The sequence below is a fragment of the Chaetura pelagica genome, unplaced genomic scaffold (genome assembly GCF_000747805.2).
Source record: "Chaetura pelagica isolate M959 unplaced genomic scaffold, ChaPel_1.0 scaffold67, whole genome shotgun sequence".
NCBI lineage: Eukaryota > Metazoa > Chordata > Aves > Apodiformes > Apodidae > Chaetura > Chaetura pelagica.
The window spans coordinates 4428486-4453139 of record NW_009954107.1 but is presented as its reverse complement, the minus strand read 5'-3'; the positions used below and the strand labels follow the sequence as shown (position 1 = coordinate 4453139).

Below are 24654 nucleotides of genomic sequence, written 5' to 3'. Positions count from 1 at the left end.
CTTGTCTAGTGGCCAGATTGTGTGTATTGAAGTTTTCTCTATAAATGTGCCCTTTCAGTGCCCTAATCTTTTTTGATGGAATATTCCTTCTTTGAATTATTTCCTGTCCTTCATTACTCTTTACTATCCCTGGATTCAGTTTGGAACTTAATTTATAGCAAGCATTCTGAACATGTCAGGCAACACAGGAGTACACAGTAGGATGGTGCAGAGGGGAGGAGAAAGTGAGCAAGTCTCAGGTGTCTGGGATAGTGCTCGGTGCACAAGAGGCATGGATGCAGAAGTTGCATATTAGCATCAGTAATAAGAACAGTAGATTGTCTTCCCCTCTGTTGCTATGCTAGTCATAGTTTTAGACATTGATACCTTTCCTTGCTACAGAGAAAAAATAGCTCTGAGTAGACAGATGGGAAGTAGCTGAAGGTAATTTTTGAGAAATGTTTAGCATTTGTGTATATAATGGATGCAGTGAAGAGCTGTATCGACAAATTATGGTCTAACATGGGCAAAGTAATTAGCTTGTTGTCTTTGAAAATTTAATGCATTGCTCTATTAAAACAGTATCTTGGTTTAATTCCTTATGATTGTAGGACACTGCTTCCAGCATGTAGCACCTTTGTGTATAACATTTACTTTTCCTATGTTTTAAGTGGAAATCATCTACCTTTTACTATGTAGCCCAGGTAATGGACGCTATATCCATACCAACTTTCTCCTCGCACAGAAGTAAATCCTTGAAGTGCCTAAGAAGGTTGTTGTGCATTAGTGTGCTTAAAAAACCAAAAAATCTCCCCATCATTACAGAGAAAAATAAATTAGCTCTAACTCTGCCTGTTCCAAGGGCCCAAAACTGTGAACAAATGTGTTGTGGTTTTTATTGTTTGTTTGGCTTTTTTTTTGAAATTGTGCAGTTGTTATTTTTTTAGTATTGACTTGGGAAGAGAAAAGATCTTGTAAGAGCCAAACAAATGAGTTTCTTATCAGAAAGGTTCTCTAAAAGATTCTTGGGTGTGTAAGAACTAGTAACATGATAGCAAGACTGTGAAACAGCAGCCCTCATTGCTCCCTGGGCAACATAGTGGGATATGACAGTGATCAGGACTTCATGATGCTCAGGCAGAGAAAGAATACAATGATGTTGGTAACTGAAAGGCAGCAGGCCTCTTTCCAGCTCCTCTGTCAGACAAGCCTCACAAATCAAAATCCTCTTTCAGATGCCCAAATTATATTTTTGTTGGCTAAGACTTAAAAAACTTCTTAAAGTTGCTTGAATTAACAGCTGTCTTTGGCTTAGTTTTTCACCTTAGTCAGTTGTTTGTATATCCTCCTGGCCTTCTTGTTGGCTTCATTTCACTGCTGTGTGAGCTTTAACTTTCTCCAATTGCTTTCACACTTGCATTTTTGAAAGGGAATCTATGACTCCACAACTCATCATGCCCTCATTCTCCCCACAGAAAATAGGAGTGGTGAATTGTTTTTCAGTATCGCACACAGCTGCCTAGCAAGTAGGAGATTGCTTTGCTCCCTGTTAAATTCAAGAGTAACTTTCCACAAAATGAAAGTTTCCTCTTCCTTTTAAATGCATTAAGATGTTTGACTGGGAATCACTTCTGTCCAGCTGTCTGCACTAATGAAGGCTCATCTCCTAACAACTTTGAAATTGCTTTGATACCTGCCTTTAACAATGCTAAAAATACTGGCCTGGAAGAGGCAGCCACACAGTCGATAGTAATATGTAAAGGACCAATAGCAAGAAAAATGCCTCCTCCTCTGGACATGAAAGCAGGAAGAATGCAGGATAAAATAAAAAACATTATGCTTCTCCAATTTTAAACATTTAATAGTGCACTTATTGAGTATATTCTGTACAGACATCTAGAGCAAGTTAAACATTTTCCTTTTTCTCACATAGATCATAGTCATGTAAAGCACATTTACAATAGAAAACATACTTGAGGTACAAAAACCCAAAAAGAATATCTGAGGTATAAATACAGGTATATTTTAAATAATCTTTATCATGCTTTATCTATGTTCGACAGTACACTGTGGGCAAGTATACATGTTTACAATAGAATGGTATGTACAACATACAATTTTACAAATTCAAAAGTGTTTGATGTAGAAGAATATACAAGATTTTCCTACTCATGAGGAACATTGTTACTGGAAGTACTACATTATTTGCCATAATAAAAAAAATCTTCCATCAAAAAGCTTAAAATAATACTGACAATGGTAACAAAGTCTCAGTCACAATTCCACCTTGCAACTCATTCATACCCTAGCCACAAAATACATTTATCACTTAATACTGCACCTCAAAAGGGAACCTTTACCTTTACAGTAAAACCTACAGAAAGACACCTTTCCAGAGGGCCTCAAGACTTCCTACAGTTCATACAAGTTGATTCTCAAGGAGGAGGAAATATCCCAAAGGGTTTGAAACCCAACAAAACCAAAGGGAAAACCCCACCCTCCCCTCTGCCCTGCAAATATAACCCACAAAATTGCTCACATCCAGGTTCTGCTCGTGTTAACATGCAGCTTTTAGGAAAGCAGGCAAAGGAGGGAGAGAAAAGGAAAGAGCTCATGCGACTCTTCCTAGCCACCTCACCCTACCTGCTGCTGCAGGAGTCCTGCCACTTCCAAGCACCACAACTCCAGTGTTGACTTTTTCCTCTTGAGTCATTACAATACAGTAAAATATACAAAAACTCATTAAAACACTTGCCGTTAACACAGGTAGGAATAAAAGCAACAAACTTTTTTTTTTTTTTTTGTAAATTAACTATTGACATTACTGGCTCTGTTCACCATTGCATAGACATTTCATTTCTAAGCTGCTATGTTGCTAAAAAGTGTATTTATTTACAATTGCTATAAAATTATTAATTCTTTCTGAAAGTTCATCTAGATAAGGAGCGCACTCTTGTAACATCTGCTTAGGGTTTTTAATAAGGTTAGAGCAGAGGAAAATGCAGAACTGGCGCACGGGAAGGATGGCTATTCCTGATCCACAGGGGAGTCCCATTCTAGGTTGAACTGTACCCAGCATACTAAAATCCATTCTAGTTGCCTTTCAGTGTACCAGACACATTTCAAACTCAACTTCTGCTATCCTTTCAACCATTAACACACTCATTCACACTTTAATCTCTGTGCAAACCTTTCTCTGCTTATCTCAGTGAGAACACATTGAAGAGTACCAACTATTCCAGTGGATACACCAGTCCCTCAACACACTACAAATAAAATGACATGGGTATGTACAAAAAGCTAAGTACTTCACATGGGAATGATGAGCCTTCACCATATTTCATACTATAATTTGCATTTAAAGAATTTTGCTTCTCAGAAGCAATTCAAACCACCTAATAGTAGAATACTTCTTGTTTTGTTTTTCTTTGCAGAGTCCTCCTATGTATTCCAGTCGAGGTCTACACCATAGACCTTACACAGACAGGAAGCAGCTTTAAAATTTATGGTATGGCCACAGTCCTGTAGTAATGCTCACAGTCAAGTTCTTATGCTGTTGCCCTTCATGACAGGACTTGCAGATGGTACACTAGTCCTGTCTGCAGCAGACGAGCCTCAGTTTTGGGTAATGCCTACATTGCTGAGGTGTGGAGCACATGGCTGTTCTTCTTCAGTAGTCACCTGGATTTTAGTTCCTTGTTCTCAAGACCCTGATGACTGAAGGAGTCTCGTATTTTAACGACTTCCAATGCACACAAGTGTCCAAAAGACTTGGTGTACCAGTCTGGCATGTGGCCCCTTATGCATGGAGAAAAAATAATTATGAAGTTGGAACCGGTCACTTTGCATGCATTTTCTTAGTCAGAATCAGGTATCTAGCTGGCTGAATGCTTGGCTAGGAAATCTCCTTATTATTGCTTATCGCTCAACTCGGCATTATTAATATTTAGACTTGCTCAAAAACAAGTTTGCCGCAGTGAGGAAAAGTTAGCAGAAGTTTTGTGAGAACCTGGTCCTCTTTAATAACTTAATATTAACATGAACTTGCATTCAAATCTATCTGTCAGAGGAAGGGGTGGGATTGCATACTAATAGCTATGGTGGAGCACATACTGGTGGCTTCTAATGCAACAAACCACACCTGCTGTTAGATGTGCACTGAGGCCAATTTTCTGTGTCATGCCAGAGACCTGCATGCATGCCTATGAGTAGTATGTACTACCGGTCCAGCTAAAGCCTGTTGAACTGTCTAAATTTTGTGCTGACTACATGGAAACTATACAATAAAAGTTACCACCACAAAGGGACAAAGTGGAAATTCATACCTTAAATCAATTCTGCACATGTAGGTAAGCTTAGATTTTCCTGACCCGCAGGGCTCAATCAGATACCTAGACAGGAGCACGTTGACTCTAATGCCTGCCACTGGAGCACGGTCATGGTCCACTGAGGTTGCTAAAAGCACACAAGCTCCTTTGGGGAAGTTTGTCCTCCATGTTCTAAGAAAAAAGGAGAAAAAAAGCCTTATCTTTGACAGAAAGCAATTAAAACATCTAATAGACTTCAAATAATACATAAGTAGTGTCCTGGTTTGAGCCAGGATGAAGCCAGTTTTTCTTTTTACTGATTTTTTTTCCTTCAGTAGGCTTTCTTGTAACTAGCAACAGTGTGTTCTGCTAGGCTGATAAGACAGTGGAATGTTTTTCTAACTACTGAGGCTTCAAGGCTGCACCTGCACTCTGCCAGCTCAGACACTATGGGGAGATCTGTGACCCCCCCGTAGGAGGCTGAGTTAGACAGACAGCAAAATTGGCCAAAGATATTCCATTCCATATATCTACGTAAGCTCAGAGGAAGGTCAGAGATCACAGAAGACAACTTCCTTCCTTCTTCTTCTCCCTTCTCTTCCGTCCATGGCCAGCGTCCGGGGAGGACTCTGTTCATCCATCACCGTCGATCCTCAGGCTTGATCTCTCGTGACCCCCATAACTCTCTGCTCTGTTCCAGCAGCAGCTCCGGGATTCCTCGGGACTCTTCCCAGTTCAGGGAAGTGCTGTGGGAGTTGCTGGGGTGGGGGGAGGCGAGAGGCTTTTGCCCGTATCTAAACATATTTGTATATAATTGTATATATTTTCTTGTATCATTCATTAGTGTTTTAATTAAAGCTGTGTAGTTTAGTTTTCAATCCAGCCAAGTCTCTCTCTTTTTCTCTCTCTCCTTCCCTACCTGGGTGGGAGGGGGAGGGGATCGAGAGCATTGTTGTCAGACCTGAGTCAAACTGTGACAAGTAGATATTGCACTGAATCACAGGATCCTAGGGGTTGGAAGGGACCTCAACAGATCATCCAGTCCAACCCCCCCTGCCAGAGCAGAGTCACCTAGAGCACATCACACAGGAACGTGTCCAGGCGAGTTTTGAATGTCTCCAGCGAAGGAGACTCCACAACCTCTACCTATATTAACTTCAATTCTACAGAAATTGCTATACATGTACGATATAAACACTATAAATGCACAGAAGTCTTACCTTAAGATTACAAAATCCCTGGCTGGGTGAGGTGCCATGCTGTTCTGGACATACTGGTATATATCTGTCTGGCTATCCAAAGGTTCAATTACTTTCGAATCTATAAGATCTTCATCCCAAAGATGCTGCTCTTTAAGTAAACGATTTAAAACATCCTCTGGAGTAGCTGGGATTTCAATGGTGGTTTTCCATAACCGGAGTGGGGGACCTTCAGATACCTGGGGAAAATCAGCACAGGGACCTCAGTTTTACTCTTCCTTACACTTTATTTTCCTTTATATTTTAATGTTTCCTAAATACAGGCAATTAAATACATACACATGTATGTATATATTGTACTAAGCTTGTTGTAATCTCAGACTAAGGTTGCTTTCCTAGTAGCCAAAGGCATCTGCATGCTGACTTCCAATAATTTTTAAGTTACAGTTTTCTTCTCCACTATGGGATACTATTAAATAGTGAGGCTACAGAAAACTATCCTAATTTTCCAGCTTTATTTTTTTAAGTATCTTAAGTCTCATTGAAACACTTCTCCCTGTGCTGGCTCTGCGCTGTGCAAGATTAGAGCCCAGAAACTTATTTCCTACTGCCTGCACAGTGACTGAACCTTCTGAAATATTGTATGTGAAAAGCCTGCTTATATTAGAGAAGATGAGTTAAAAACTAGAGCTGCGGCATGAGTGACATGCTATGTACCTTCTTGTAGGCCAGGTCTGCTTGCTCTAAAGTGGAGCAGCTGACCCAGCCTTTAAATTTCTCCTTCATCTCTTTGAGCAAGTCATCCACGCAGTCCTGAAGGTAGCAGTGGTAGTCAGAGGGCTCAGCAGTGCTAGTGCTACCCCGGAGCTCCTCCAGGCTGAGGGGACGTAGGTCCTGCTCTGTGTACGAGTTCCGGCCCCTGCTCATTTCTTCAGGTATCTGTGGGGTAACAAGAGTGAAATCATACTCTTGCAGCTCTCTTCAAATCACAGTTAGTCTAGCAACTTGATAGCCACAGAAATACAGGAACACTAATTTTGTAAGTGGTGAGATGTGTATATGTCAGGTCAAACACTCAATGTGAAAAAAAGACAAAATTTGTGATTTTGATTTAACTCAAATTAGTATCTCATTTATGGGGCATAATTTTTTTTTTTCTGTGGAGTGTCCCTATTTGCTACACAACCCAGATCCAATCCCACAGCACAGTTTATCCTGCAGACCGAACAAAGGAGGAGCCAGTTGTCAGCCACTAGAAAAGAGACAGGCATGTCTCCAGTTGCGGGTTCTGAAAAGATTTGATGACAGCGAGGAAAACCAGAACTCAAGACTTGTCTAGTTCTCCATCCTAGGCCCTAGAGGGAGCATGCTTTAGTTCCTACAGACCCTTCAACCTATGGTCTGACAGTGTCATGTTTCAGGATGCTTTTATGGCCTAGTCTTGCTAACCGGGAAATTTAAGGATAAAACAAGCACTGAAATTCCTGGAAATAGCTTCTTGCTTTGTAATTAGAGCTGAAGTTCATGGATCCTCATGGCTGCACAATAAAAGCTTGAAAACATACTTCAAATGCAGCTTAGATGTAACAGAAATGTCCCAAATACCACAACTGACTCATGACTTTTAAGTGCCAATGCCAATAAAGCAACTCTCTTTTCTTCCAACACCACTTCTAATTCATGTATGTACCCAGATCAGGATGCAGAGTTTTTAAAAAAGCTCTTTATCATATATTAAACTTCTCTAAAATACAGAGACATTCCTACCTTTCCATTACAGAGTACAGTAAGGCCACGGTGGCCAATATTCCACCCATCAGTTTTGCAAATAGGTGTTTTACCTGAAAGAGTTTCTTGCATTCAGCGATCATATGAGCTAGCCCTTGGGTTGCAGCCAGATTTTCATTTAGGTCTTTCTGATCAGGTTTGCCCAGGCTTGGTTTTCTTTGCATCACCCTTTACAGGGATAAAAAGCACACATACACAAATCAAGTTATTTAATGCAGAGTTAAGAGAGATGCTTGGTAAGAGAACAGTAGGATTCCCAAACCTGCTGGTGATCTAGACCAGTGTTGCCTGGGAACAAATCTCAGCATGGTGTTACTGACTTCTCTTGCTACACTCTAAACTTTTTGTTTGGAATCCCTCCCATTTCTTTGTTCTTATGAACTTGCTTATATTTTAACAAATCTCTAACAAAAGGCAGGATCCCATAACCCTTCTACACTTGGTGCCCTCTGAGGTGTCTGATATGATCACAACTGGTAGGGTCAATGCTACACTATCTGTTGTGTGGCACCAGCAGCAATGAGCCCTGCTCCCCAGAGACATACCTTGGGGAAGAATTCTCTCTTTTGAGAGTGTTTAAGTGGAAGAGTGAAGGTGCTAAGCAGACGGCCAGGTTTGTTGGTGTCATCTGGTTTTCCTTCACTGCAGCTGTGACATCACTCAGAAAATAGAGAAGAATCTGGAGGACCTCCCTGTTCTCATCGGGTAAAAGCATAATTGCAGCCTTGATAGCCTGGAGACGCTGGTCCTTTGGCACATCTGCATAATATTAGTAATTCTCTCATCAGCCCATTGATTTTCCACACACACAGCATGAATACATCCCAAAGCAAACTCTAGCTTCAAATACTTGACTCAAGTTTGAAGTTATTTCCTTCAGGATGCATACCATTCGTAGGAAACATGAAGGAATCTTTTTTTTAACCCACTAGTTTAACTGCCCTCAGCTATTTCCTGCTTCACAAGAAATGCAAGCAAGAAGAAGTTGTTCCTAGGCCAGAGTTAATTTTAGATTTAATTTCAACAGCTACATGCTCCCACAGATGCACTAAAATGACAGAAGCCTGGAGTCAGGCAGTGAACAAGCGAACAGTCCAGCCAATTCAGAAATTCTTTGGCTTTCAAAGAAATTCAAAACTCAAATGCATTTTCAAATAAGTGAATTAATTAAATAAACTGGCTAGCAAACCTTTTCAACAATGATGTCATAAAATATCCAGAAAGTGCTTTAACAAACACAGAGGGTTGCTTTATTGAGCAGATCATTCAAAGTCATGTGGTGGAAAAAGAAAGTCAACGCTGTGAAGCCCCATACCATTTAACAGCTCCTTGGTTACTAACAACAAACAGCCATTGGAAAAATTTGACTTTATTTGTCTTTATATAAGGCCTTCTCCTCTAAACTTGAAGGGAACAAAACCTGAAATAACCCAGACCAGATCTGCTTCTTATAAAGGGATTTCCAACAAGCCATTTCTGAAGACAACATCAGAGTCTGAGTCCTGGAGTGTTTATATCATCATTAGCACCACACCACCCTCTCTGCATGTCTCATAATGCACTTGGTGCTAACCAGATATTTCAATGGTATTTGCTTTGGGCTTCAGCAACTTTGTAAGGCTAGCAGGTGAGCTGGAAAGGCAATTTTAAGCAAAAATCCACTGTTTTTTAAACTCTTCCCTCATCAGTTCAAAGCACATTTAAGCCACGTGTGGTCAATTCTAGAGTGCAGTCTGGTGCATAGCCCCAAAGGAAAGGGAAATTTTGTCCTCTGCAAGGAAGCAAAATTTACAGCTGCTTTTAAGCTCTTTGCTCTACACAGAGATACTTCCCGACCACCTCTGGGGGATTCCTCAGACCTACCGCCTGCAAAGGGAGAGAGCAAATACTTCTGCAATGCTCAATCAGACTTCTGGCTCTACACCCACAATGAGTTGTTAATTTGCACATAAGTGGAGAGTCTGATTAATTTTCTCCATAAACTTTCTTGGGAATCCAAACACACAAAAAATCTACGCACTAAAGTAATGGTAAGTGAGTATTTTATTTTAAACAGTCACCTCCACCTACAGAGCTCTGAAGGAAGTTCCCATAACCCTTTTTTAACCATCATCTTAAGGAAGGCACAAAATAAAACAATGGCCAAACAAGGTGTTTTTGCAAGAAGCTCTGTTGTAGCTGTGCTACCATGGGAAAAACACAGGGGGGAGAGTGCTGGGGTGGTGTAAGGGAGCCAAACAACAGGACCAGCAAGGTGCCCATAGTATAACAATCTGTTTGGATGCCACAAATATTTCAAAATGCTTTGGAGTTCTGGTCACCAAACATTAGTTGGCCATTTTATCAAGTGAGAGTATTCCCAATGAATCAATGGTGAAGACAGCTTTTGAAAGACTGTATTGTTTGGAAAGATCCACCACAAAATTACCATCTATACAGAATTCCATTTATCTAGCTCACAAAAGGGAATGTCTCCCATGCTGGACTTGAACTTAATTCTCTATAAGATTAATTCTTTCTTTCCACATGCATTGATAAAACTCCATTTTTTATGAGATTTATTCTAAGAACTTTATGTTATCTATTGGTAAAGTAGCTACCAAGGCAGTAACAGAAAAGCTTTCAACTTAAAGGTTGTTTTCAAAAGTGGTGCAGGTTAAAAGAATGTGAATTATACAAAAATGGAAATTTTTGGCAGCCTTTCTCTTACCAAAAATTGTCAGTAATTTAGTGGCTATCAGTCCCCTCAAAAGCCCCCAACTCTGTTTGTGTAGTCTTTGCACAGCTCCTTTACCTACCCACATCAGATGTGGTTTATTTTCAAATCATAATATCTAGTATGGTCATAGAAGAGGAAAATTCCTAGCAAGTGATGGAGGATTTATGTTTATTCCCAAACTATAGATAAAGATGAAATGAAAAGAACTTATACTATGAATCATTATACAGTGTAGTGCCCAGAGAAGCAGTAGTAGAAAGTTCCACATTTGCTACATAAATGACCATTTGCCATCTAGCCATAGAAATCTGAGTACTTACATTGGTATATCTGTAAGAAGGTCTCGGAGAGTTTGTTAGTCATGAGAGGCTCAGGAAGGTCACGGAAGAATTGCTTTAACATGTCTGCTACATCGTAAGCAGACTGGCCTTCATAGTTGACACTGTCTATTGAATTCTCATTCATTTGACGCAAAGCCTGAATTCTTGATTTGACTCCAGACTTCCTGAACAGTCCAACCTAAACATATATGGAAAGGTAAACACATTTACGATGACTCCAGCAGATCTGAAATCTACGTATGCTCTTTAGCTTCTCATGTCTGGGTTCTAATTTCATGGAAAACAAGCTTTCCTTACATTAATTATCTGCTTTGACCTGGTTTTAGTCTAATTTTCCCTTGACTCGGGAACAATAGAAGTTCATGGAAAGTTGGGTGCTGCATGGGATGAGAACACACCCAAACCCACCTGATCCAGGCAGTGGTTGCGGAGGTACCGCATGGCTTGCTGAATGCTCTGTGGAAGAGGCTGCCCCGTGCGCTGGACGTTGACTTGCAGTGGTACTCCAAACACGTTGCGGTCTTTATAGTCTGGCACCTTTATCCTCTTCATAAATTTTGGTACTGCCCTATTTAAGCAAAAGGAATGACAAAATTAAACTAAACCTCTGATGACCATTTTTCTTACATATTTGCAGTAATTGAGAAAGTTAGTGAAAATAAGTGACACATTTTAGTAACATGAAAAGTAGTGACAATATAAATTAGTTAATGCATTCAGGGGCTGGGAAAGGGGAGAGAACAGAAAACGGAGTTTCTGTAAAAGACAGGCTTGACATTTGGGGCCATATGTTGCCTGTAAGTATTAATATGGTGCTACTCCATCAATATTAGTAGGACAAAAGCTGCAGGGTAAAACTGCAGGGGCCAGATTGAATTGCAAAAGAGTCAAAATAAATCCTGCGGTCAGTGACCCCTTATAACACTGCTTCTTTAGGTTTTGGAAAAGATGGGCACTTGAACAATGAGCTTTTGTATATCAACTACTTGTTCTGCAAAGTCCTCAAACTGTGTCCACCACCCACCAGTGTGCATAACAGCAGGAAACTGATGTAATACATTTGAGTTTGTCAGCTAAAAACTTCAGCTCCATAAACAACCCCTTTGAGGGACCCCCCTCCTTGTCAGCCAGTGACTGTTGTTGCCACCGCCTCCCACTCCAGTTTCAACAAGGCTTTTCCATCTGCTCATGACTCCGAGGAAAAAGTTACTAAATACTAAGGAATTATTTATCCCCAGGTCCCCAAGAGTATTGGTTTCATAGAGGGGAAAAAAAAGCCATTAAAGTGTGAAAATATTGAGATCATTTTCCTAAACAAGGAGAAAGCTAATGTCCAGTGCAACAACTAATAGGACACAGAAACACTGGAAAACAGGGAGACCTATTTAACATTTCAATATACAATGCAGCTATACAAACAGTGCATTAGATTTACAGTTGACTAATCTGTTACATAGTAAAACAGAACCAATTTGTATTGCTGTATAGTTAAGTTTAGGGCATTATTGATACATGCATGAATAATACTTGCTTTGTCAAAAAACATGCCAATGGAATGTGAAAAAACATTGCGATCTCCACTGAGAATCTGAAGCATGCAGGGATAACTGGTCAATACTTATTTCTGTCTTTCAGAACAAACAACTTCTGTATTTAGAAAGGCTGACATAATAACAGCCTTTGAACAGGAGGTACTTTGATGCTGAAGCTAAATACTCTCTATGACTCCTGGGGAAGGGAGGAGGCTGGCCTGTGGTAGGAGAAGAAAAATTTTATTGCATCTTTTGCATCCTGAAGGTTACACAGGCTCTACTGCAGATACAATAATAAAAGAACTTTCTATTTCATTCTTCAGACAAAAAAGATAAATTCAAATGGGTTACAAACACCTCACCACAGCAGAAATTGCTGCCTACAAAAATACTCCATGCCTCTCCCAGCCTTTCCTTCCCCTCCTCCTCATTGTTCTTGCAAGTTAACTGGATTTACAGTGGTGCATTTAATGTGCTGTAAAGAGGGGAGGTCATTCTTTTGGTTAATGAGACACTAGAAGGAAATCTACATTATTTAATGACATAATTATATAGATAAACTAATGCAATTATTTAAGAATAACTGAAGAAGAGCAAGCCTCTTATGATACACAGAGGTTTGTGCCACTGCTTGTTAACTGTCTCAACAATTAGCCCTTCTTTTTCTATGGATATTGGACACCTTCCTGTGCAGAAACTGGCCTGTACTTCACTGCTTTTTTTATCCTTATATGCCCCCCGTAAACATACTTCTCAAGCCTAAGAAGATTACACTTACGTAAAGGGTTAGTGATTTTAGCCCTGTCTTAGGAAACCACAAATCACCGTCAGCACAGGCTGGAGGAAGAAGTGCAAATATGGAAAAAGAGGGATGGAGGGAGTCATCGCATCTTTCCAAATGTTGCTTAGGATGAGCGCAACTGTCGTGTTTCTATAGCTGGCCTGTCTACATGTGGCACTATGCCCTTACCAGCTGAAACCGTGCTTGTTGGAAGGCGTGTACTTCTCCAGGAGCGCAGTCAGCTTCAGGAGAGAGTACTTCTGCAGCAGGTTCATCTGCGCCACAGACTGGCAGTTGATCTGCAGTGAGGCTGAGCTGAGGCTGGGCCGGTGGGAGCTCTGGAAGCTGTGCCACCTCAGCTTGTGCCTGCGGAGAATATGGGAGAAAGAGCAAGAACTGGTCACCAAAATGCCTCTGTAGCATGCAGGCAGGAACGAACTGCTGAGCTCTCTGCCCTTGGCAGCTGCAGTCTTTTAGGATTCCACCAGTATCAGCCAGCAGTGTCTCTGCCTCACCCAGCGTGATGCAGCACATGCAGGTGCTTCAGATGGGAGCTGACCCACAGCTCAGTGTTAACTACACCATCTTGCACTATCAGACATTTTCCAAGGCCTCCACCACCATTTTTTTCAGAGCTCTTTCAGTATGAAGGCAGCAGGAATCAAAAAACTCCATTAAGAAGAAAGGGCCCAAATTATTAAGACACATCAAATGGGAACTAAGCAGTTCTAAAAGTCCCATTAAGTTTATATGAGCAGCTGTAGGCAACTAAATAACAGCAGAAACCGGCCTTAAATGATTTGCACCAGTTTTAAAGAAAAACTGGAAACAAAGCCAGATGGAATTCAACTCCTTGCTCTGTTCACAATACAAAATACAGTCATCCATTCCATGGTAAAAATCCCAACAGAAACTGGGAAACCACTGGAGATCCCCCAGTCTCCCACTGTGCTACAGCGATCAAAGGAAAGTCAACAAACCTAATTTTCCCCTCAGATGTAATGCCCTAGCACACTATGAAGAAACAGCCTGCAACTGAAAAGTGCAATTTTTTAAAAATGGTCTAAAAGTCAAGGCTTTTACTACATACTGACAAAAACCAGACCATACTTACTCTGGTTCTCCTAGCCAACTTAAAAAGTGAATAATCCTACTTCAGGTCCCTCTCCCTCCCACACACCATTTCAGTTTGAAGAATCACCGTTCCTAAAAACTGCCTTAACATTGCTCGTAATGCTGAGTTGCTGAGAGGGCTGTTTTTCAATGACAACTTAGGCTCAACATTCAAACATACAGCTATGAAGGGTGGGAATCACTTGTCTAGAAGTCTTGCACACATACTTCCCTTGTCTGTAATTGCTTTAAGAGGTGATGGGAACAGCACATATGTGCTTGAAAGGTTACAACTTCTACTGCATCGTGAGTGTGGTGCAGCTACTATGGAGCCACTCACACCAGAGGGGACCTTACTGGGGCCACCCCAAGTTCTGGCGCTCATGATCTTACCTGCTGGACCGCGTGAGTGATGCGCCCACCCCAGAGTCCCTCCTGTCTTGCATCCCTGAGGGCTCTTCTGTTTCATTCAGTGAATTCCCTGTACTGTCAAGGTCACTGGGTGTTGTTCGATCGTTATCTACATCAAGGTGGATCTGCTTTGGAGAGGAAGGACATGGGGAGATGGAGTCGAGCGCCGAGTCAGAGTCCCCTTCATCTGAGAACTTCTCTGACCACTGGTTTACTATTCTCTGCATCCCTTTGACATGGTAGAGGATGTCGTCTAGTTCTGGGAATATGTCTTCATTTTCAAGGTCAGCCAGGTCGCTTGTACTGGAATACAAGATTGAGCCTGGCACATTGTCGTAAATACTCAGGCGGCTGCTCACCGAGCTGGAGGAGTTGCGCCTTTTCCCCATGCCCAGCTCTTTGGTGCTGTCGCCACTGTTTTCCCTCTGGAGGGTGAGATGTCCATGTCCATGGAAACTCCCTGTCCTCCAGTTCACAGAGGAATTGCTTTCTGTTGGGGAGAAGTTGCCATTGGAGAGTGCTTTGGGAAAAGTGCCAGGCTTATGATCTTCAGGGATAAAAAACACTGTGTCTTCTGCAAAACTTCCCCGGTTCTTGAAGTTCTGCTCCATCACATCGCTGAATGTTGACTGGTTAAAGGGGTCAAAGCCTTCCAGGTACATGCCCACCCTTTTATTGTATGCACTGAGGCTGCGTGTTCGTGTGACAGGACTGGGTGTGCTGACAGCACTGCTTGTCTCAGACTGACTACTGCTGCTGCTGGTCTGGGTGGAATTGGAGACGCTCCTCTTTCGTACCATGGGGAGGCTTATGTGATTGCCATTGAGGGCAGAAATCTCCACGCAGTTAAGTTGCTTCAGTTTATCTTCATCCATGCCCTCCTGCAGAATGGGCCCACTAATAATAAGGCCAAGCTTTGAAGGAGCTTTGTTCTTGCTATGGTGAGAGGTCTTGATTTTCAGGCTCTCCATTCTCTTGAGCAGGCTCTTTGTTTTGGACTTGGCGTTTTTCTCATTGGCTTTCGTGTTGAAGCTGAAACTATTCAGCTCCCTGGGAGAGGGCAGGCTGCTGAATGAGTCATCATTTGCTGCAAAATTGCTGGATGAACAAACGCTCACAACCGAGTTTGTCCTGGTGGTAGATGCCTCACTCTGCAGGGTTGGTTGATGGCTGCTGGTGCTGCTGATGCTCAGAATGGAAGCCACCTCCTGGCGCTCGCTGAGGTCTGTTAGTACACTCTCATGGCTTGCTGCATTAGTAAGGTGAGGAGCTTCTGGGGAGGGGGTATTCAAGTCCGGCTTTGGAGGGAACACATCAAACTCTTCAAGTCTTGACCATCTCTTGCTGTCCCTCTGAAAAGTCCATTTGCCACTTATTGCACATGGTTCATCTTCATCCGAATCTTCACTCTGCAGGGAAGAAGAAACCTGAAAGTACTGCTTGCAAACTGCCCGAACAGCAAAGGCAGTTGCATTTAAATACAATACCCACTAAACTTCTTTAAGCATGACCTTGTTCACACTGAATTTAAAGTGAAAACAGTCTTTTACTTCAGGAAAAGGAAGATTAGGCCATAAAGCACATCACAGGAAAAGATAACCCAGACCATAGGCCATATATTTTAACAGTTTTTAAATACAAAAGATTTAAGCTATGTAAAAAGAAACAAACAATACAATCTTCTTTAAATTGCTCTTTTCTAAAAAAACTAGTATCCATAGACTTTTAATTAATTGGTCACAGTGGACAGTCCTCAGATCAATGGAAATTCCTGGCATGCATAAAATTTTGAAGTGGAGTCAGTTGGGGGCTGGGGTCCCTCTGGACTCTCTCCAAAGTTACACTCTGTTGATAGTGGCTGTGTGTTTATACTCCTCTTTGCAATTACAAGATGTTTCTCATACATTCTGAACTGTAGCGGCTTAATTCCTTACCCATTTGGGAAGTCTGAATGGTCTTCTGACTGTGACTAATGAGACAGCAAAAGAAACTCTTGCACTGCAAGAGTGTGCTGCCTCCAGGCTCTTACCTGGTCCACTCTTCCTCCCACAGGCTAGCAGCTAACATTTTAAGAATGTTCTGTGAAGTTTCTACTTCAGTGTTGCTCCAGGCAAACTTTAGCACTCATAGATATCGCAGCAAGAGCTGACTGACAGGACAGCACGTAAGTAAATTGTAAATAACATCTCCACTGATGCTGTTTGATGTATGAGTAATGCCTAAGGGCACAATTACTGTACATCACTTATGCCTACAATCTTTTCATCTAAATACTGAAAGGGAATGATCCTGGGACTGATATATTTGGTCTTCCAAATATCTGGAAAATTTCATGTTGGAAGAATAAAAACAACGAGGATATTTTAACAAGACACCATGAAACCACAAAATAACCTTTAGTGTTCAGAGCAGGAAACACTAATTGCCATCCAGCTCCAGGAGCTTCACTTCATTTGTTTAGATTCCTTTAATTTGAAAACAAACACACATGCATGTCCCAAACTGTAACTATTTGTGTGCCAGGATTGCAAACATTTATACTCTGAAAAACAAGTATATTATATTTCAAGAATTTTATTTATGCATACTTTATTTACTGCTCCTCTCCTAGTTGTTTTTGGTTTTTTTAAAATTTATTTTTTATGGCACATTTCATCAGTTCAGCAAAATAAGCGAAACCCTGTATTTATTCTTCATAAAAAAATACACATGGGACACAGAACAAGCATAATTTTCTTTGTTTCCCAACTACTGCAAAATACTTCTGACCAGGACTCAGATGAAAACCTAAGAGGACTGGCTTGTTTATTTAAAGTTTTCAGGAGGAAAAGTACCTGAAACTGCCAATGGATAATAATGATGGTTTGGTGGTGGATGTGGTTTGACTGGAAAAAAAGTGATCTTAATTTGCAAAGACATCAAAGAAAAAACACTAAGAAGCATATGTTTCTGTCAGCACTATGTTCTCCTAGTGTTAAAAAGATTTAAAGGCTAGGGGAATAGGATCCAAGTCTATCTGCCAGAACATGGGTGGTGAAAGAAAATCAGGAAGGACTGAAACAAAAGGTAATGTCCAGACTCTGGATGATCCGGGGTTTGGACCTCAAGTCAGGTCTGGTCTGACCTCTGCTAGCTATACTGATCATTCCAGTCTTAACAAGGTTCAGTAACAAGGACAAGAAATCTTCTGGTGGTCATAAACAGCAATCCAGCTGTCTATTCCTGCTTTTAAATAGTTCCTATAGATGCTGCCTCAGTGTTATCTTCTGCAGCTTGCATGCTGTTTCCAGCATACCACAAACAGATAGGAAAAGAGGGGATTAATTCCTGGTAAACAACCTCAGAGCATTTGTATGCATTCTTGCTAAGGGTAGGGCAGCATTGTATTGCCTTAGCTCAGTCATCTTTATCTGCAGTTGTCATATCCCAGGGGATGGTATCAGCTCCTGATCCCTCCTAGGACACACACATAGTTTTAAGGCAGCTATTGAGTGGTACCTTACTGGCAAACCCCAGCAACTCAGCTTTCTGTCAGTAATACCTTACTGAAATTACAGTAGGTGCTCTTTTTTTCTCACCACGCTCCATAGGGATACTGAAGATTCAGGAAACGCTTTTAATTCCTGCTGAGCTCCCTGGAAATGTTCAGACTTTCTAAAAAGGTAGCTGGAGTATTTTGTAAATATATTGCTTTAATTTTAAGCTATGTAATTAAAAAACAAGGAAACAATGTGACTAATCCTACAAAGGATTTGCTCTTCCCTCTGCAGGCCAAGCATAATCTAACTGGTCCTGTCTACATCACAATAAAATAATACAATTCTAATGTGATGGCAAAGAATCAAAACTGTGAAGATGATGCCAAAGATGATGTAACATTCAGGGCAGCTCATCATGGTTGGTCAGGATCCTCTTCATCAAGCCTACTCTTTACAACCCTGCCTGAGCGTGGGTAATATGCTCCAACAGGGACAACCTCACTGGCAGGCAGAGAAGCCCAGTGCCTTTCAGACTGGGAGCAGCATAGTGGGGAAGAGACTGCTAGAACAGTAACCTGTACTTGTGGCCAAGCCCTGCAGTTTTCACTCAGTGAGAACACAAAATGAAACATACAGAGTTTTGACTGTGTATCCTTGCCAGGTTCTACTCTTGTGTTATCCTAGACTACAGCTAAGCAATCTCCTAGATGCCTTTATTTTTCCCCCTCAGTTTTATTATTGACAATGTTGTAACAGAAGATGTTAAAGTAACTTACCCTTTTCCTGTGGGGACTAATTTCTAGCTTCATCACTGCACATTTGTTTAAAGTATTTAAGCGCCTGCAAAGCAAAGGAAACCATATTAAGAAAACACTCCAGTGTTTTGACACAGGCTACTCCAGTTCAAAAGCTTTTGCAAAGGCTGTCCCCAGACTGCTTTGCATACAAATGGCCACAAGAAGAGTTTCAATTAAAGCCCTAATTATATTTAACCATTAACCCATTACATTTGGCTGTATTCTAACCTCAGTGGGAGGGATAGATGACTATTTGTTGCAATTACCTGAATCAAAGTAAAGAGAAGTGAACGGAAACTTAGACCAAGTTGAGAAGTGAGTTACATCCAAAGAACTGTGATAATTAAATTTGTTTAAATAGCAGACATCCAAACCTTGAAATGAGTAATCTCAAAAAACTGAAAATAAGGGAAAAAGTTTATTATTTGATGCTGCATACACGTGCACATGAGAAACCACATGCTGCTTTAAAATAGTACTTTATAAGCTAAAATGTCTCACAGGAAAACTTATTTTCCACTTACTATTAGGGGTCTGTTTTGTTTGTGAGCAATGATTATTTTCAGTACAATTTTCAATTTTTACTGGGACAAGGCAACGCACCAGTTAAAAAAAACAAGGAAACACAACTCGATTTTTCCTTCCCAAACTGAAAGTTTCTGTTAGACATAAGAACATTGGTTCTGAAAGACTAAAATTTAAACAAAAAATAAATTGCTTTAGCAATAGTTAACCAGCCTCCTTGTGAAATGTGACAGCAGCCTGGATACGTTTCTTGAAGTACAGTATGAATGTATAGAAGCATCTCTTCGTTCCCTGATGAGCTACTTAATGTGTCAGGTATCACTAAAACAAAACAAAAAAATAATCTCTTTTTTCTCCCTCTCCCCAAAGGCTCAGTGTGCAATCCTGAGTGCAAAGAGCTTAAAGCGGAGCAAAACTACATTATTGAACATGCAGGTCCATGGGAGTTTATGCACAGGTAAGTGTGGGCTGCTGTGGTCTCCTCCTGCCCTTCTTGCAACCCTTGCTTCCCCAGAAACTGTTCCAGGGACATGGCTCTGCTTCAACCTGCACTGGCAAAATGTGGTTAAAACAATGCTAGTGCTCTGGCTAGGCAGGGGCAGGTACAGGCTAGGTGTGATGCAAAAGACTGAAACTCTGAAGCAGCAGCTCCATGGAAGGGATGTTATGGCCCCTTGTGAGGCTGTACCACCAGCAGAAAAATAATCTTTCAATACTTTGATGGCTTGAATTTCTCCCAGGGCAGTTCCCTGAGCTGTGTGAAGGGTCATGTGTGCAGGGGAGGCAGAAATGAAGAGCTACCCCCTTCCTTCAGCTGGACTGCAGATGAAATTCAACAGAAGCAAAACAGCTTTTAAAAGCCTAATCATTCTGAAGGAAGCTGTATAGTTTTCACATAATTTGTCTGAGCAAAGTGCAAAGGAGAGCCTCTATCAGAAGCTTTGAAAAACTAACAAAAAAAAAAAAAAAGAAATGCTGACTTGTCTTGTTGCTTCAGATGAGTCTTTTCAGATTCATGAAACTTGTAACTTGAATCTATAAAATGTGTGCACAGGAAGAATTACTAGTTTCCTCTCTTTCCTCTGTTCTTTTATGCACAGGATTGGTTGCAGATGGTATTTACACAGAGCTTGATCCTGAGACCATCAAAGAAAATGCAAAAGCTCCTACTGATGCTTTTGCTGCAGTTGTGAAGTAAAAAAAAAAAGAAAAAAAAAAAAAGAAAAAAAAAAAAGAGGCATTTTGATCTATAATTAGACCCAGCCACAACACAGCAGAAGAGAAGAGAAACAGGAAGAATTGCCATGGGTCAAATAGTAGGGCAGTGGCAGTTTAGGAGAATTATCCAGATCTCTCTATTTTCATCTTTGCTCTGACTTTAAAAGGCTGAAGGCTCAGTCCTGCTGGGTGCAGCTGGTGGGTACACACACCAGTACAGTGAATTTCAGAGGAATTGTATTTATGGTATGGACAAAGGGTGAATGTCCCATCCACACCCTAAACAACATAACTGGTATTTCAGTTTTTAAGAGGCCACACAGCAGCAGAAAGTCATATGCCCCTCTGCACTATAAAAACATTCTCCTCTCAAACTCCTGGACCTCAAGACCAGGGGGTATTAAACTGGTTTCAGTTCTATGTTGTGTAATAATTTACAAATGTCACAGTGCTGTAACCTTTGACTTAGGCAGAGAGAAATTATCACCAAATCCCTGTATCAGGCTTTATCTAGCTCCAGTCTGTCTGACTGCTAATAAAGATGATCTCTGATTTCACAAAGATTACATCCCCAGACTTTTCTCCTACTCAAATTAAAAGCTTGAAATAGGTGGAAAAGGGTAGAGCAAAGACCTATGCTTCCACACAGGTTGTTTAAGAAAAAAAATCCCCTGGCACACACCTCACAAAAATGAGTATGAAGGCAAGATAAGGTAGCCCCCAATGAGCAAGGTCAAATACAATAGCAGGGAGGCAAACAGAGCCTCTGTTACACATCTTACATGATTTCATCACACAACCAGTTTCCCTTTTAAAGCCTAAACGCTCTGCAGCAATTGCCGCAGATCTGCAACTTTCATTATATACATCACACATCCTGCTTTAACTTCTGCTGGAGTTCAGTAGTGTCTAGTCCCTTGAGCTACAGGATGCTGACAACACAGGACAATATGCAAAAATGCCTTCCAAACACATTACTAAGTCTGCAAGCTAAGCTTACAAAGTTCAGGCTTTGCCAGAATAAGAGTTACCTATACAAATTTCATAAACCTTCATGCATGCTTTGCACTACTTTTTTATGCACATAAAAATGTGTTTGTTTTCAACAGATTTTCTCACCAAATCCATGCTTGTTAAAGAAGCGCAACTTTCTCTTCTGGGACTGGACCTTCTTCTCAACTTACAATTTCCCTACTGACAAGTCAGCAGGTCTGCCTTATTCTTTAGCTCTGTCTTATTCTGCCAAAAACTGTCTCAGAGACACTTTTGTGAGGAAAGATGGGAGACAGAGGGATGGGGCAGGACTGCTGCATAAAGCAGTTTCAGCTGCTTTCACTGGCTATCTCAGTCTCAATTTCTACAATGTCTCCTACCCTGGCCACTTTCTGGATCACTGCCTGGACGACAAGTTAATATTCTTTCCCATCATTTAGATAAATGCCTTTGAGTCAGCCCTGTCTATATACATCTTACCATCCAGATGGCATCTTACTCCTGTGGAGCATTTTATCTCCAAGACTTCACTTTTCCTCGCCTTCCATGTATTCCTACCCAGGTTCTCAACCTCCTTCATCCTGGCTCTGCAAATCTCTTCTTCCTGAGGGTGAAGAGTGCAAGAGGACCTGCTTCTCAGTCCCAGTCCCTGTCAGGACTGGTCCATATCAGCCCTGAGCAGCAATTACACTGGAAGCCTGAACCTGCCACACCCAAAACATGAGCACTGGAGCTTCACTCAGAAATGAGTGAACGATGCATTTTCCCTCGTCTTCTTCTCAGAAACAGACAAAACTAGTTTAGCCTGAATTTCTTTTAAGAAAGAGCCTGAACAAGACATTCACTGTCAAAAACTGCAGTGTGAACACCTAATTTGAGCTAATTTATAAATTAAAATATGGGCTAGTAACATGAAGTCTTTGTTAACTGAGATACCAGTGAGTTCCACATTGGCTATAACCTCAGGTAATTCATTCTGCCATCATTAACAGGAGAAAACTCTTACTCCATGCATCCAAGAAAAGTGATAGCAGTGCAGAATATTAGACTTGTACATTTTAAACTACAATTTTCAATCAACTGTGTGATCTAGCTTCAAACTTCAAAATATTTTCCTAACAGATTTAAATACTTACTTCTTCCTTACAGGGCATATTCCAGCTCCACTATACCTGTATCTTATTGATGATACAAGTACTTTCATGTCTCACAGGAGTGGACAGCCCCTATGTTGGCTTCTGTGGTTCATCTGCATGTTCTAACCTGCAAAGGAGGCCAGATCCCTACAAACCAAATGATACTAGTAGTGAATGCTGCTCATGCCAACCCATTACAATTGATTTCTTGGATGAGAAGTCCTAATGGTAAAAGATTTAAGAAACCTCCTGTGTAGACAGTGTGGCAGTTTTCTAGCTATGCGTAAGGAGATTAAATAGGATTTCCATTGTGGTTTGCTATGTATTTTGTACTTAGCAACAACCTTTATGGGAGAAGCATGTTTCAGTACTTAGTTTAATGAGTGCATTATGCAACAACTTATCATCTGGAGAGAAATTTGCAGTCATTAATCTACATAAAGTCTTACTAAACGAAGACCAGCAGTACTTTGTGCAGTCACTACATGAAGTATCCTTGCAAATGAGTCGTCATTCTTACATTTTTAACCCTGCATTTCATGATAAGATCAGTAAATGACACTCAACCATCTGTGTTCTACTGTTACCAAGTGCAATATGCTATCTCTGTAATTCAAGTCTCAACCCACTTTTCACTTAAAATTTTTCAAGAAAATCCTTAAGATCCTTAATGGGGTAGCTATCGATATCTTTTCCATTTAAAAAGGAATTTAGCAAAACACTTACTAATAAGCTGGCCTTAAACTTACATTAGTTTTCCTGCTTCCACTTATTAGATTATTAAACAATAATCACATTACTATTCAGATGAAAACTATCATTTAAAATGCTTCAAACTTAAAAAAATCCCACTGTGATTCTACAGTCTTTTAAAACATATTTCCTCACATGCAGTAATTAGAACAAGGTAAATAAAACTGCTGGCAGAATGCTGGTTGTTATACACAGAAGCAGAATCTCAGTATCTTGTGCCCCCAGCACCTGTTGGAACATGCCCAGAGAAGGGCCACAAAAATGATCCGAGGGCTGGAGCACCTCTGTTATGAGGACAGGCTGAGGGAGATGGGTTTGTTTAGTCTGAAAAAGAGAAGGCTATGGGGGGACTTTATAGTGACCTTCCAGTGCCTGAAGGGGACCTACAGGAAAGCTGGGGAGGATCTTTTTATAGGGGCTTGCAGTGAGAGGAAAAGGGGTAACGGTTTTAAGCTGAAAGAAGAGAGATTCAAGTTAGAGATCAGACGTAAATTCTTCAGTGTAAGGGTGGTAAAACACTGGAACAGGCTGCCTAGAGATGTTGTGGGGGCTCCATCCCTGGAGGTGTTCAAGGGCCGGTTGGATGGGGCTCTGAGCAGCCTGTTCTAGTGGAAGGTATCCCTACCCATGCAGGGGAGTTGGAACTCAATGACCTTTAAGGTCCTTTCCAACTAAAAAAATTCTGTAATTCTGTGATTACCATCCACTGCAAACAGTAGTCATAGGGCTTCGTGCTGAAAATGCAAATAATTCCAATAGTATTCTGTTTTACAGTCAAGAAACAATGACAGACTTAAGGCTGTAAAGCAGCTCTAAGCCTTTTAATGAGCAAAACTCTTCACTGTTTACACACTGACCATGGCATGGTCAAAATAAACCCAGGCTTCAAGCAAAAATGCAGCATTCCAAACCACGTGCCTTCTCCATATTTTTTAATAAGCTTTAAAAAAATAAAACCAGGAGATGTACTGCATTTGCTAACACAAATGGTAAAGGACCAAATTCAGACATCCAAGGTGATTTAACTGGATTACTTCAGTTCTACTCTGAGGGAGGGATCTGAACACTGCTGGAGAAATATTAGCTTCACTTTTAAAGTTATTTTCCAAAAGATAAAGTGCTAGCTGCTTTTATTGAGCACACTAGCAGCAAATCTAAAAGATATACAGAGGGCATATTCATTTTGCACCAGTGAGAAACAATCTGCTACCTTTTTTCCCCATATAAATAAATAATGCCAGCTTAAAAAGTATTTTTGCAGGCAAGCACTAGGTTCAAAATATGTTGACTTGACTGTATCTTGTCTTCCTGACAAGGGAAGACCAGGCTTCTGGGAAGCAGCATTTATTCACATTGCTGCACCTTCTATTTGATGTCAAGTTCCAGAGCACACAGACAAGCACACCAATGCATTGTGTGCTAGTATCAATGGAGTAGGTGGCCTACATTTCAGTAGGGCACATCTTGAATGTGATTTTAACATTAATGAGATTTTTCCCCTCCCTGGACAACCAATCTGTTTTCTTAGTTTGAAAATCTTGTAAATATTTCTGAAGAACTTTAAATTCTAGTCCGTCTCTTTC

General features: G+C 40.9%; 1 protein-coding gene across 1 annotated transcript in view; it reads right to left on the bottom strand.

The window, feature by feature from the left end:
- Positions 1–3407: 3407 nt before the first annotated feature.
- Positions 3408–24654, bottom strand: part of DLC1 (DLC1 Rho GTPase activating protein) — a 215476-nt gene continuing 194229 nt past the window's right edge. Inside the window, exons 7-17 of the mRNA XM_010002489.1 lie at positions 18426–18489; positions 14153–15579; positions 12836–13012; positions 10742–10901; positions 10313–10511; positions 7819–8032; positions 7327–7441; positions 6203–6424; positions 5507–5724; positions 4305–4478; positions 3408–3777 (exon numbers count right to left, since the gene is read on the bottom strand). Of these exons, the coding sequence (XP_010000791.1) occupies positions 3657–3777; positions 4305–4478; positions 5507–5724; positions 6203–6424; positions 7327–7441; positions 7819–8032; positions 10313–10511; positions 10742–10901; positions 12836–13012; positions 14153–15579; positions 18426–18489 (3091 nt within the window). The 3' untranslated portion in view covers positions 3408–3656. The remainder of the gene's footprint in view (positions 3778–4304; positions 4479–5506; positions 5725–6202; positions 6425–7326; positions 7442–7818; positions 8033–10312; positions 10512–10741; positions 10902–12835; positions 13013–14152; positions 15580–18425; positions 18490–24654) is intronic.